At 38.8% G+C, this 10,650-nt stretch overlaps 3 protein-coding genes across 6 annotated transcripts; all 3 read right to left on the reverse strand.

Annotated features, from left to right (window-relative positions):
* Positions 1-217: 217 nt before the first annotated feature.
* Positions 218-2,958, reverse strand: LOC137879012 (OX-2 membrane glycoprotein-like). 2 transcript variants are annotated; one of them, XM_068719577.1, is made up of 7 exons: positions 2,851-2,958; positions 1,709-2,047; positions 1,331-1,549; positions 1,215-1,250; positions 1,005-1,116; positions 816-914; positions 218-633 (listed from the first exon to the last, which is right to left on the reverse strand). In XM_068719577.1, exons 1-7 carry the CDS (start codon positions 2,903-2,905, stop codon positions 492-494), a joined length of 1,002 nt encoding a protein of 333 aa, XP_068575678.1. In that variant the 5' UTR covers positions 2,906-2,958; the 3' UTR covers positions 218-491. The 2 variants fall into 2 exon arrangements, with proteins under 2 accessions (XP_068575678.1, XP_068575677.1); XM_068719576.1 differs by having other exon boundaries at positions 1,331-1,618; positions 2,851-2,957.
* Positions 2,959-3,866: 908 nt separating this feature from the next.
* Positions 3,867-6,579, reverse strand: LOC137879009 (OX-2 membrane glycoprotein-like). 2 transcript variants are annotated; one of them, XM_068719572.1, is made up of 7 exons: positions 6,475-6,579; positions 5,331-5,669; positions 4,953-5,171; positions 4,837-4,872; positions 4,627-4,738; positions 4,438-4,536; positions 3,867-4,255 (listed from the first exon to the last, which is right to left on the reverse strand). In XM_068719572.1, exons 1-7 carry the CDS (start codon positions 6,527-6,529, stop codon positions 4,129-4,131), a joined length of 987 nt encoding a protein of 328 aa, XP_068575673.1. In that variant the 5' UTR covers positions 6,530-6,579; the 3' UTR covers positions 3,867-4,128. The 2 variants fall into 2 exon arrangements, with proteins under 2 accessions (XP_068575673.1, XP_068575672.1); XM_068719571.1 differs by having other exon boundaries at positions 4,953-5,240.
* Positions 6,580-7,492: 913 nt separating this feature from the next.
* Positions 7,493-10,444, reverse strand: LOC137878987 (OX-2 membrane glycoprotein-like). 2 transcript variants are annotated; one of them, XM_068719539.1, is made up of 7 exons: positions 10,001-10,444; positions 8,984-9,322; positions 8,606-8,824; positions 8,490-8,525; positions 8,280-8,391; positions 8,091-8,189; positions 7,493-7,908 (listed from the first exon to the last, which is right to left on the reverse strand). In XM_068719539.1, exons 1-7 carry the CDS (start codon positions 10,053-10,055, stop codon positions 7,767-7,769), a joined length of 1,002 nt encoding a protein of 333 aa, XP_068575640.1. In that variant the 5' UTR covers positions 10,056-10,444; the 3' UTR covers positions 7,493-7,766. The 2 variants fall into 2 exon arrangements, with proteins under 2 accessions (XP_068575640.1, XP_068575639.1); XM_068719538.1 differs by having other exon boundaries at positions 8,606-8,893; positions 10,001-10,440.
* Positions 10,445-10,650: the final 206 nt, after the last annotated feature.

Below are 10,650 nucleotides of genomic sequence, written 5' to 3' on the forward strand. Positions count from 1 at the left end.
TTAAAAGACTTTCTTTTGCACAAAACCCTTATTTTGTTAAATGTTCCTTGAAGAAAGTAATGATAAACATGATTTATATTCAAAGCCCACAATTGCATGCTTAAGCCATTTGATTATTAGATGACATTGTGTTCTGCTGACACATTTCTTATTTTGTTAAATGTTCCTTTAACACAAGAATCACACACATTCAATATTTAAATCCAGTAGAAAGGTCTGTAGTTTCAAAATTCAGTTTATATTTTAAATAAAAAGACATACAAACAAAAAATACAAATACAACAGAGAATTACAGATTTTAGTTTAGATAGTACAGCAGTAGTAGTAGTTTAGATGGTACAGACAGTAGTTTAGATTTTCAAAAATCTAAACTACTATGAACATCTGCTGGAATTATTCTCCATGAACTGGACCTATAGAAGAGAACGTCTCTGTTTTACCAAAAAATGAATCAGGATTTCAGGATTTCCAGCAGTTTTCGTTGTGGGACTTCAGTCTTGTGGGTTATTCTGTGGAACTGAAATCAAGTTTTCTTCCTTGCACAGACCGTTCTGGTTGGTCACTGTTGTTACACTCTTTCCAGTAGAACGTTGCCGCAGTTTGTTCTCATTCTTCATTAAAGGTGTTCTGGGCCTTCAGATAAAAACAGTTAGTCAGAAATCATTCAGAACAACAGTGCTGTGGATAAACATGCAGTTCAGTCTGATTAGCAAGTTAGCACGTTGTTAGAAAAGTGAAGCCCCAAATTAGAAGAATTGTTTTTACAAAGGAGAAAAATAAATATGTACAAGTGAAAAATGAATGAATTGACTCACTCATGAGTGTCTTTCTTGTTGTCCTCGTTGTCCCTTTGTGACACACTGACGGATTCTAGAAAAGCCTTTGTTGAACAAGTATTCCCTCGTGGATTTTGTCTGAAAAGATTTGGATCAGTCATTACCATATTAACTGTGAGACGCTGGTATTAAAACAAGAAAGGTGATGAGTTAAAAGTTAAAAGTCACCTGTTCTGGTGTTTCTGTTTATAGATGGTGATGACAGCAGCAGCAGCAGCAGCAGCAGCAGCAGCACAAACACAGAGCACGACCACGACCAACCCAATGACCCAAGTGAAATCTGTGAGAAAAGAGGGAAATTAAAAAGACTCAACATTCATAAAGCAACTACAGATCAAATGTTAATACGAACGTGAGACCACATAAAGGTTAACTTACTGAAATCATTATCAGATCCAGATTCCACATCAAAACCTGGGAAATAAAAAAGAAAGACTTGAGCTCAGAAAGTATCCATCGATCTATAAATCAGTGTCTTTAGAAGTGTTTCTCACCATCAGCTGATGACTGTCTGACCTCAGGAACCACCGCATACACCTCTATCTGAGGACCGGAGAGCACTCGCACTGCACATCCAACCCGCGAGCTGTTGTCACTGAGACGAGACAGCACAGCTGTAGTGGTGACGGTGACTGTGCCGTTGGTGTTGGTGACGCTGGTGGAGTTGTAGTGGGGGACAGTCAGCGTTACGGTGGGAGCAGGTCGACCTGTGGCTGAGCAGGACACAAGCACCTCTTCAGCAGAGTTTGGTTCTCTGACATGCAGAAAGGGTTCATGCAGCTCTGCAAAGATAAAGATGTTTGAATGCTATTATATTACAGAGAAGACAGAGGATTATGGAAGTGTCTGCAGTAACGCAGCAAGGTTCTTACCATAGAGCTGGAGGCATGTTCTCCCAGTGAGGGCACCATCAGGGTAGGTGTTAAACAAACAGCGATAGCATCCTTTATCTTGGTCGGTCACGTTCCTGATCACTATGGAGCTGTTCTGCAGTCCAGCGTCTTTAAACTCCACTCTTCCTTGAAACCCACTGTTCACTTTCTGACCAAAGTCTTTGTTGTAGGTAGCGAGATCCGTCTCCCCCTCAGGTGAGATCTTCTGCCACGTGACCTGCACGACATCTTTAGACTGCATCAGCTGACAGTTTAATCTGACGTTGTCTCCTACAGCCGCCAACACGGAGCGCTGGGATTCAATCAGAGCGGTTTGACCTGCAGGAAACACAACATGTGCATTATGAGATACTCCACAACACTGAAATGGGATTCTCATCAGGACTCCGTCTGTATGGCACTAAAAACAGAGTGGGTAGCTATGTTCACGCCACCTGGGACTGCACATCATTAAACGTGTTTGTGAAGAGATCCCTCTGAGCACCATCACACAATGGAAGAAATATACTTATGTATCACATCTTTATGGAAAAAAAAGATATACATACATACATACATATATTAAATCTTTCATCAACATACTATTGATCTTATTGTTGTTATTATAACTATTATCATTAGTATTGGTATTAAGATCATGGCTATTGATATTCATATTGACACTGAATCTGAATCTGACCCTAATAAATCCTCTTTTGTGGTCTGGAAAGAAATATCAGTCAAATAAACACAAAACCAACAGAATTCCCTATGATGAAATATGACACTATTGATATTCATACTAACAATAAATTGCATAAGGCAGCAATAATATTACTGCTGACCCGTTGTGGAGAAAAGAAAAACGATCAGCAGGATATAGCAGCTCTCATTGTGGATGTAATGAACGATACTGCAAGTCCAGTTCTGACGGAGTTTGATTAATAAAAGCATTTATTTAATTTGCAAAATGTGATATAGAATATCAGGTAATCGAGGCAATCATATTAGTCGCCAAAAACTTAACTATATAAGATAAGCAATAAACATACGAGTCACGCAGCTGCGCTTTAAATCAAATTAATAAATCATATATTTCGATCTAAAGGTCAGGAAACACATCTGTATCGTCTCTTCCTCACCTTTGTGAAAGACTCCCAACGCACAAAGGAAATGTATGACCGCGCGGTGAGACATCTTGGCTGCATAACGATTAGACTAAACCGCCAGAAGTGTGGAAGTGAAAGTGTTCCTGTTGACCAGGATCGCGCGCGCAGATAACTCCAGTCATTTGTGAACTTTGTCCCTGTGACTCATGATGTATAACCACACAATTAAAGGGACACACACATAACTGGACAAACTACTCATTTCCATACAAATGAATGGAATGAATAATAACAATAAATAGTCAGCCAGCATTTTAAAAGAGTTTACATTTGATTCATTTACTTCCAGTGTTTGACAGAGATTAATTAGCACCTGGATGAAAAACACCATTACTAACTTCACCAGAATTAAACCCAAACATGTATTATGTCAGGGTGGATGTGCATTGAGCAATAAACAGCATTGGTGAGTATCCTGTGTTGGCTTCCTCTGTCACAGCAATGTGTGCTGTATTAATATATATATATAATCATGAACTAATTCTTCTGAAATAGATAAGGGCATTATTATAGAATTATAACAAAAGACATTTAAATTGAAGGGTTTGTGGCTCCATTATTTTATTCCTCCATCACTTCTAAGGTCCTTTGTGACGGTTTGGTGCAGTGATGAGGAAGATAAGAGGTTTCTGTACTTGCATGTTTTCACATGCGCTTTGGTGGGAAGCTGAATTTCATCTCGGGTTTCTTACTCTGCTGGTGTTTGAACCGCAGTATGTTCTGTTTGAGCATCACATGGAGCTCATTAAGTCCAGATGTGAAATACCAGACTTTAAAAGACTTTCTTTTGCACAAAACCCTTATTTTGTTAAATGTTCCTTGAAGAAAGTAATGATAAACATGATTTATATTCAAAGCCCACAATTGCATGCTTAAGCCATTTGATTATTAGATGACATTGTGTTCTGCTGACACATTTCTTATTTTGTTAAATGTTCCTTTAACACAAGAATCACACACATTCAATATTTAAATCCAGTAGAAAGGTCTGTAGTTTCAAAATTCAGTTTATATTTCAAACAAATACAAAAAGTATAAAAGTAAAAACAAATAAAAAAAGACGTACAAACAAAGAATACAAATGCAACAGAGAATTACAGGTATTTAAAAAATCTAAACTACTATGAACATCTGCTGGAATTATTCTCCATGAACTGGACCTATAGAAGAGAACGTCTCTGTTTTACCAAAAAATGAATCAGGATTTCAGGATTTCCAGCAGTTTTCGTTGTGGGACTTCAGTCTTGTGGGTTATTCTGTGGAACTGAAATCAAGTTTTCTTCCTTGCACAGACCGTTCTGGTTGGTCACTGTTGTTTCTCTTTCCAGTAGAACGTTGCCGCAGTTCGTTCTCATTCTTCATTAAAGGTGTTCTGGGCCTTCAAATAAAAACAGTTAGTCAGAAATCATTCAGAACAACAGTGCTGTGGATAAACATGCAGTTCAGTCTGATTAGCAAGTTAGCACGTTGTTAGAAAAGTGAAGCCCCAAATTAGAAGAATTGTTTTTACAAAGGAGAAAAATAAATATGTACAAGTGAAAAATGAATGAATTGACTCACTCATGAGTGTCTTTCTTGTTGTCCTCGTTGTCCCTTTGTGACACACTGACGGATTCTAGAAAAGCCTTTGTTGAACAAGTATTCCCTCGTGGATTTTGTCTGAAAAGATTTGGATCAGTCATTACCATATTAACTGTGAGACGCTGGTATTAAAACAAGAAAGGTGATGAGTTAAAAGTTAAAAGTCACCTGTTCTGGTGTTTCTGTTTATAGATGGTGATGACAGCAGCAGCAGCAGCAGCAGCAGCAGCAGCACAAACACAGAGCACGACCACGACCAACCCAATGACCCAAGTGAAATCTGTGAGAAAAGAGGGAAATTAAAAAGACTCAACATTCATAAAGCAACTACAGATCAAATGTTAATACGAACGTGAGACCACATAAAGGTTAACTTACTGAAATCATTATCAGATCCAGATTCCACATCAAAACCTGGGAAATAAAAAAGAAAGACTTGAGCTCAGAAAGTATCCATCGATCTATAAATCAGTGTCTTTAGAAGTGTTTCTCACCATCAGCTGATGACTGTCTGACCTCAGGAACCACCGCATACACCTCTATCTGAGGACCGGAGAGCACTCGCACTGCACATCCAACCCGCGAGCTGTTGTCACTGAGACGAGACAGCACAGCTGTAGTGGTGACGGTGACTGTGCCGTTGGTGTTGGTGACGCTGGTGGAGTTGTAGTGGGGGACAGTCAGCGTTACGGTGGGAGCAGGTCGACCTGTGGCTGAGCAGGACACAAGCACCTCTTCAGCAGAGTTTGGTTCTCTGACATGCAGAAAGGGTTCATGCAGCTCTGCAAAGATAAAGATGTTTGAATGCTATTATATTACAGAGAAGACAGAGGATTATGGAAGTGTCTGCAGTAACGCAGCAAGGTTCTTACCATAGAGCTGGAGGCATGTTCTCCCAGTGAGGGCACCATCAGGGTAGGTGTTAAACAAACAGCGATAGCATCCTTTATCTTGGTCGGTCACGTTCCTGATCACTATGGAGCTGTTCTGCAGTCCAGCGTCTTTAAACTCCACTCTTCCTTGAAACCCACTGTTCACTTTCTGACCAAAGTGTTTGTTGTAGGTAGCGAGATCCGTCTTCCCCTCAGGTGAGATCTTCTGCCACGTGACCTGCACGACATCTTTAGACTGCATCAGCTGACAGTTTAATCTGACGTTGTCTCCTACAGCCGCCAACACGGAGCGCTGGGATTCAATCAGAGCGGTTTGACCTGCAGGAAACACAACATGTGCATTATGAGATACTCCACAACACTGAAATGGGATTCTCATCAGGACTCCGTCTGTATGGCACTAAAAACAGAGTGGGTAGCTATGTTCACGCCACCTGGGACTGCACATCATTAAACGTGTTTGTGAAGAGATCCCTCTGAGCACCATCACACAATGGAAGAAATATACTTATGTATCACATCTTTATGGAAAAAAAAGATATACATACATACATACATATATTAAATCTTTCATCAACATACTATTGATGTTATTGTTATTATTATAACTATCATCATTAGTATTGGTATTAAGATCATGGCTATTGATATTCATATTGACACTGAATCTGAATCTGACCCTAATAAATCCTCTTTTGTGGTCTGGAAAGAAATATCAGTCAAATAAACACAAAACCAACAGAATTCCCTATGATGAAATATGACACTATTGATATTCATACTAACAATAAATTGCATAAGGCAGCAATAATATTACTGCTGACCCGTTGTGGAGAAAAGAAAAACGATCAGCAGGATATAGCAGCTCTCATTGTGGATGTAATGAACGATACTGCAAGTCCAGTTCTGACGGAGTTTGATTAATAAAAGCATTTATTTAATTTGCAAAATGTGATATAGAATATCAGGTAATCGAGGCAATCATATCAGTCGCCAAAAACGTAACTATATAAGATAAGCAATAAACATACTTGAGTCACGCAGCTGCGCTTTAAATCAAATTAATAAATCATATATTTCGATCTAAAGGTCAGGAAACACATCTGTATCGTCTCTTCCTCACCTTTGTGAAAGACTCCCAACGCACAAAGGAAATGTATGACCGCGCGGTGAGACATCTTGGCTGCATAATGATTAGAATCTACCGCCAACAATAGAGAACGTGTTCTTGTTGCCCAGGATCGCGCGCGCAGATAACTCCAGGTGAGTCGCTTGTGAATTTTCTCCCTGTGACTCATGATGTATATCCACACAATTAAAGGGACACACACATAACTGGACAAACTACTCATTTCCATACAAATGAATGGAATGAATAATAACAATAACTAGTCAGCCAATATTTTAAAAGAGTTTACATTTGATTCATTTACTTCCAGTGTTTGACAGAGATTAATTAGCACCTGGATGAAAAACACCATTACTAACTTCACCAGAATTAAACCCAAACATGTATTATGTCAGGGTGGATGTGCATTGAGCAATAAACAGCATTGGTGAGTATCCTGTGTTGGCTTCCTCTGTCACAGCAATGTGTGCTGTATTAATATATATATATATAATCATGAACTAATTCTTCTGTAATAGATAAGGGCATTATTATAGAATTATAACAAAAGACATTTAAATTGAAGGGTTTGTGGCTCCATTATTTTATTCCTCCATCACTTCTAAGGTCCTTTGTGACGGTTTGGTGCAGTGATGAGGAAGATAAGAGGTTTCTGTACTTGCATGTTTTCACATGTGCTTTGGTGGGAAGTTGAATTTCATCTCGGGTTTCTTACTCTGCTGGTGTTTGAACCGCAGTATGTTCTGTTTGAGCATCACATGGAGCTCATTAAGTCCAGATGTGAAATACCAGACTTTAAAAGACTTTCTTTTGCACAAAACCCTTATTTTGTTAAATGTTCCTTGAAGAAAGTAATGATAAACATGATTTATATTCAAAGCCCACAATTGCATGCTTAAGCCATTTGATTATTAGATGACATTGTGTTCTGCTGACACATTTCTTATTTTGTTAAATGTTCCTTTAACACAAGAATCACACACATTCAATATTTAAATCCAGTAGAAAGGTCTGTAGTTTCAAAATTCAGTTTATATTTTAAATAAAAAGACATACAAACAAAAAATACAAATACAACAGAGAATTACAGATTTTAGTTTAGATAGTACAGCAGTAGTAGTAGTTTAGATGGTACAGACAGTAGTTTAGATTTTCAAAAATCTAAACTACTATGAACATCTGCTGGAATTATTCTCCATGAACTGGACCTATAGAAGAGAACGTCTCTGTTTTACCAAAAAATGAATCAGGATTTCAGGATTTCCAGCAGTTTTCGTTGTGGGACTTCAGTCTTGTGGGTTATTCTGTGGAACTGAAATCAAGTTTTCTTCCTTGCACAGACCGTTCTGGTTGGTCACTGTTGTTACACTCTTTCCAGTAGAACGTTGCCGCAGTTTGTTCTCATTCTTCATTAAAGGTGTTCTGGGCCTTCAGATAAAAACAGTTAGTCAGAAATCATTCAGAACAACAGTGCTGTGGATAAACATGCAGTTCAGTCTGATTAGCAAGTTAGCACGTTGTTAGAAAAGTGAAGCCCCAAATTAGAAGAATTGTTTTTACAAAGGAGAAAAATAAATATGTACAAGTGAAAAATGAATGAATTGACTCACTCATGAGTGTCTTTCTTGTTGTCCTCGTTGTCCCTTTGTGACACACTGACGGATTCTAGAAAAGCCTTTGTTGAACAAGTATTCCCTCGTGGATTTTGTCTGAAAAGATTTGGATCAGTCATTACCATATTAACTGTGAGACGCTGGTATTAAAACAAGAAAGGTGATGAGTTAAAAGTTAAAAGTCACCTGTTCTGGTGTTTCTGTTTATAGATGGTGATGACAGCAGCAGCAGCAGCAGCAGCAGCAGCAGCACAAACACAGAGCACGACCACGACCAACCCAATGACCCAAGTGAAATCTGTGAGAAAAGAGGGAAATTAAAAAGACTCAACATTCATAAAGCAACTACAGATCAAATGTTAATACGAACGTGAGACCACATAAAGGTTAACTTACTGAAATCATTATCAGATCCAGATTCCACATCAAAACCTGGGAAATAAAAAAGAAAGACTTGAGCTCAGAAAGTATCCATCGATCTATAAATCAGTGTCTTTAGAAGTGTTTCTCACCATCAGCTGATGACTGTCTGACCTCAGGAACCACCGCATACACCTCTATCTGAGGACCGGAGAGCACTCGCACTGCACATCCAACCCGCGAGCTGTTGTCACTGAGACGAGACAGCACAGCTGTAGTGGTGACGGTGACTGTGCCGTTGGTGTTGGTGACGCTGGTGGAGTTGTAGTGGGGGACAGTCAGCGTTACGGTGGGAGCAGGTCGACCTGTGGCTGAGCAGGACACAAGCACCTCTTCAGCAGAGTTTGGTTCTCTGACATGCAGAAAGGGTTCATGCAGCTCTGCAAAGATAAAGATGTTTGAATGCTATTATATTACAGAGAAGACAGAGGATTATGGAAGTGTCTGCAGTAACGCAGCAAGGTTCTTACCATAGAGCTGGAGGCATGTTCTCCCAGTGAGGGCACCATCAGGGTAGGTGTTAAACAAACAGCGATAGCATCCTTTATCTTGGTCGGTCACGTTCCTGATCACTATGGAGCTGTTCTGCAGTCCAGCGTCTTTAAACTCCACTCTTCCTTGAAACCCACTGTTCACTTTCTGACCAAAGTGTTTGTTGTAGGTAGCGAGATCCGTCTCCCCCTCAGGTGAGATCTTCTGCCACGTGACCTGCACGACATCTTTAGACTGCATCAGCTGACAGTTCAATCTGACGTTGTCTCCTACAGCCGCCAACACGGAGCGCTGGGATTCAATCAGAGCGGTTTGACCTGCAGGAAACACAATATATATATATATATATATATATATATATATATATATATATATATATATATATATATATATATATTGTATTGGATCTTTCATCAACGTACTATTGATCTTATTGTTGTTATTATAACTATTATCATTAGTATTGGTATTAAGATCATGGCTATTGATATTCATATTGACACTGAATCTGAATCTGACCCTAATAAATCCTCTTTTGTGGTCTGGAAAGAAATATCAGTCAAATAAACACAAAACCAACAGAACTCCCCATTAAGAAATGTAACACTATTGAAAACATGGTGGTAGTAACGGAGGGAAATTGATATGCATACGAACAATAAATTGCATAAGGCAGCAATAATATTACTGCTGACCCGTTGTGAAGAAAAGAAAAACGATCAGCAGGATATAGCAGCTCTCATTGTGGATGTAATGAACGATACAGCAAGTCCAGTTCTGACGGAGTTTGATTAATTAAATGCATTTATTTAATTTGCAAAATGTGATATAGAATATCAGGTAATCGATGCAATCATATTAAGCGCCAAAAACGTAACTATATTCAATAAGCAATATTCATACTTGAGTCACGCAGCTGCGCTTTAAATCAAATTAATAAATCATATATTTCGATCTAAAGGTCAGACAACACATCTGTATCGTCTCTTCCTCACCTTTGTGAAAGACTCCCAACGCACAAAGGAAATGTATGACCGCGCGGTGAGACATCTTGGCTGCATAACGATTAGAATCTACCGCCAGAAGTGTGAAAGTGAAAGTGTTCCTGTTGCCCAGAATCGCGCGCGCAGATAACTCCAGTCATTTGTGAACTTCTTCTTCTTCTTCTTTAAATTTGATTGGCGGGTCGCAACCAACTTGAATAGGTGCATACCGCCACCTACTGTACCGGAGTGTGCAGTTTCAGAGTAAAAGTTTCATTACTGTTCTTAAAAAAATAAATAAAAAAAAAAATTAAAAAAATAATTAAATAAATTCAAACACATAAATAAATAAATACATAATACTACTAATAATATTTACCTAATCAACACCTGCTAACAACTAAATTCTACGGTCTAATCCCGTTTCTTTAAGAAATCTCAACAGTGCCCTGCAACACTCACGCCATTCTTCGTCCACTACAAGAACTCCCTCCAAACTCCACCTCCGTCCCAATTGACAAATTTTTTGCTTCAAGATGTTCCTTTCTGAATTGTATCGTCGACATTTTAGGATAACATGCTCCACGTCTTCAGTGACATTACAAACAGTACACTTATCTGAGTCCCTTTTTGCCATTAAATACAGCGTTGAGTTAAGTCCT

Source organism: Cebidichthys violaceus, unplaced genomic scaffold, assembly GCF_023349555.1.
Source record: "Cebidichthys violaceus isolate CVI_PGR_0920_01 unplaced genomic scaffold, fCebVio1.0.p SCAF_24, whole genome shotgun sequence".
NCBI lineage: Eukaryota > Metazoa > Chordata > Actinopteri > Perciformes > Stichaeidae > Cebidichthys > Cebidichthys violaceus.

What these genes read in the sequence shown, in the direction of transcription:
- LOC137879012 (XM_068719576.1), bottom strand. Translation starts at nt 2,905, where the DNA reads ATGTCTCACCGCGCGGTCATACATTTCCTTTGTGCGTTGGGAGTCTTT. An exon ending in CAGACAGTCATCAGCTGATG is followed by an intron (nt 1,251 to 1,330) that starts GTGAGAAACACT and finishes TTTATTTCCCAG; the next exon opens with GTTTTGATGTGGAATCTGGA. An exon ending in TGGATCTGATAATGATTTCA is followed by an intron (nt 1,117 to 1,214) that starts GTAAGTTAACCT and finishes CTTTTCTCACAG; the next exon opens with ATTTCACTTGGGTCATTGGG.
- LOC137879009 (XM_068719571.1), bottom strand. Translation starts at nt 6,529, where the DNA reads ATGTCTCACCGCGCGGTCATACATTTCCTTTGTGCGTTGGGAGTCTTT. An exon ending in AAACAGAAACACCAGAACAG is followed by an intron (nt 4,537 to 4,626) that starts GTGACTTTTAAC and finishes AAATCTTTTCAG; the next exon opens with ACAAAATCCACGAGGGAATA. An exon ending in AACAAGAAAGACACTCATGA is followed by an intron (nt 4,256 to 4,437) that starts GTGAGTCAATTC and finishes TTTTATTTGAAG; the next exon opens with GCCCAGAACACCTTTAATGA.
- LOC137878987 (XM_068719538.1), bottom strand. Translation starts at nt 10,055, where the DNA reads ATGTCTCACCGCGCGGTCATACATTTCCTTTGTGCGTTGGGAGTCTTT. An exon ending in GTTGGGAGTCTTTCACAAAG is followed by an intron (nt 9,323 to 10,000) that starts GTGAGGAAGAGA and finishes TGTTTCCTGCAG; the next exon opens with GTCAAACCGCTCTGATTGAA. An exon ending in AAACAGAAACACCAGAACAG is followed by an intron (nt 8,190 to 8,279) that starts GTGACTTTTAAC and finishes AAATCTTTTCAG; the next exon opens with ACAAAATCCACGAGGGAATA.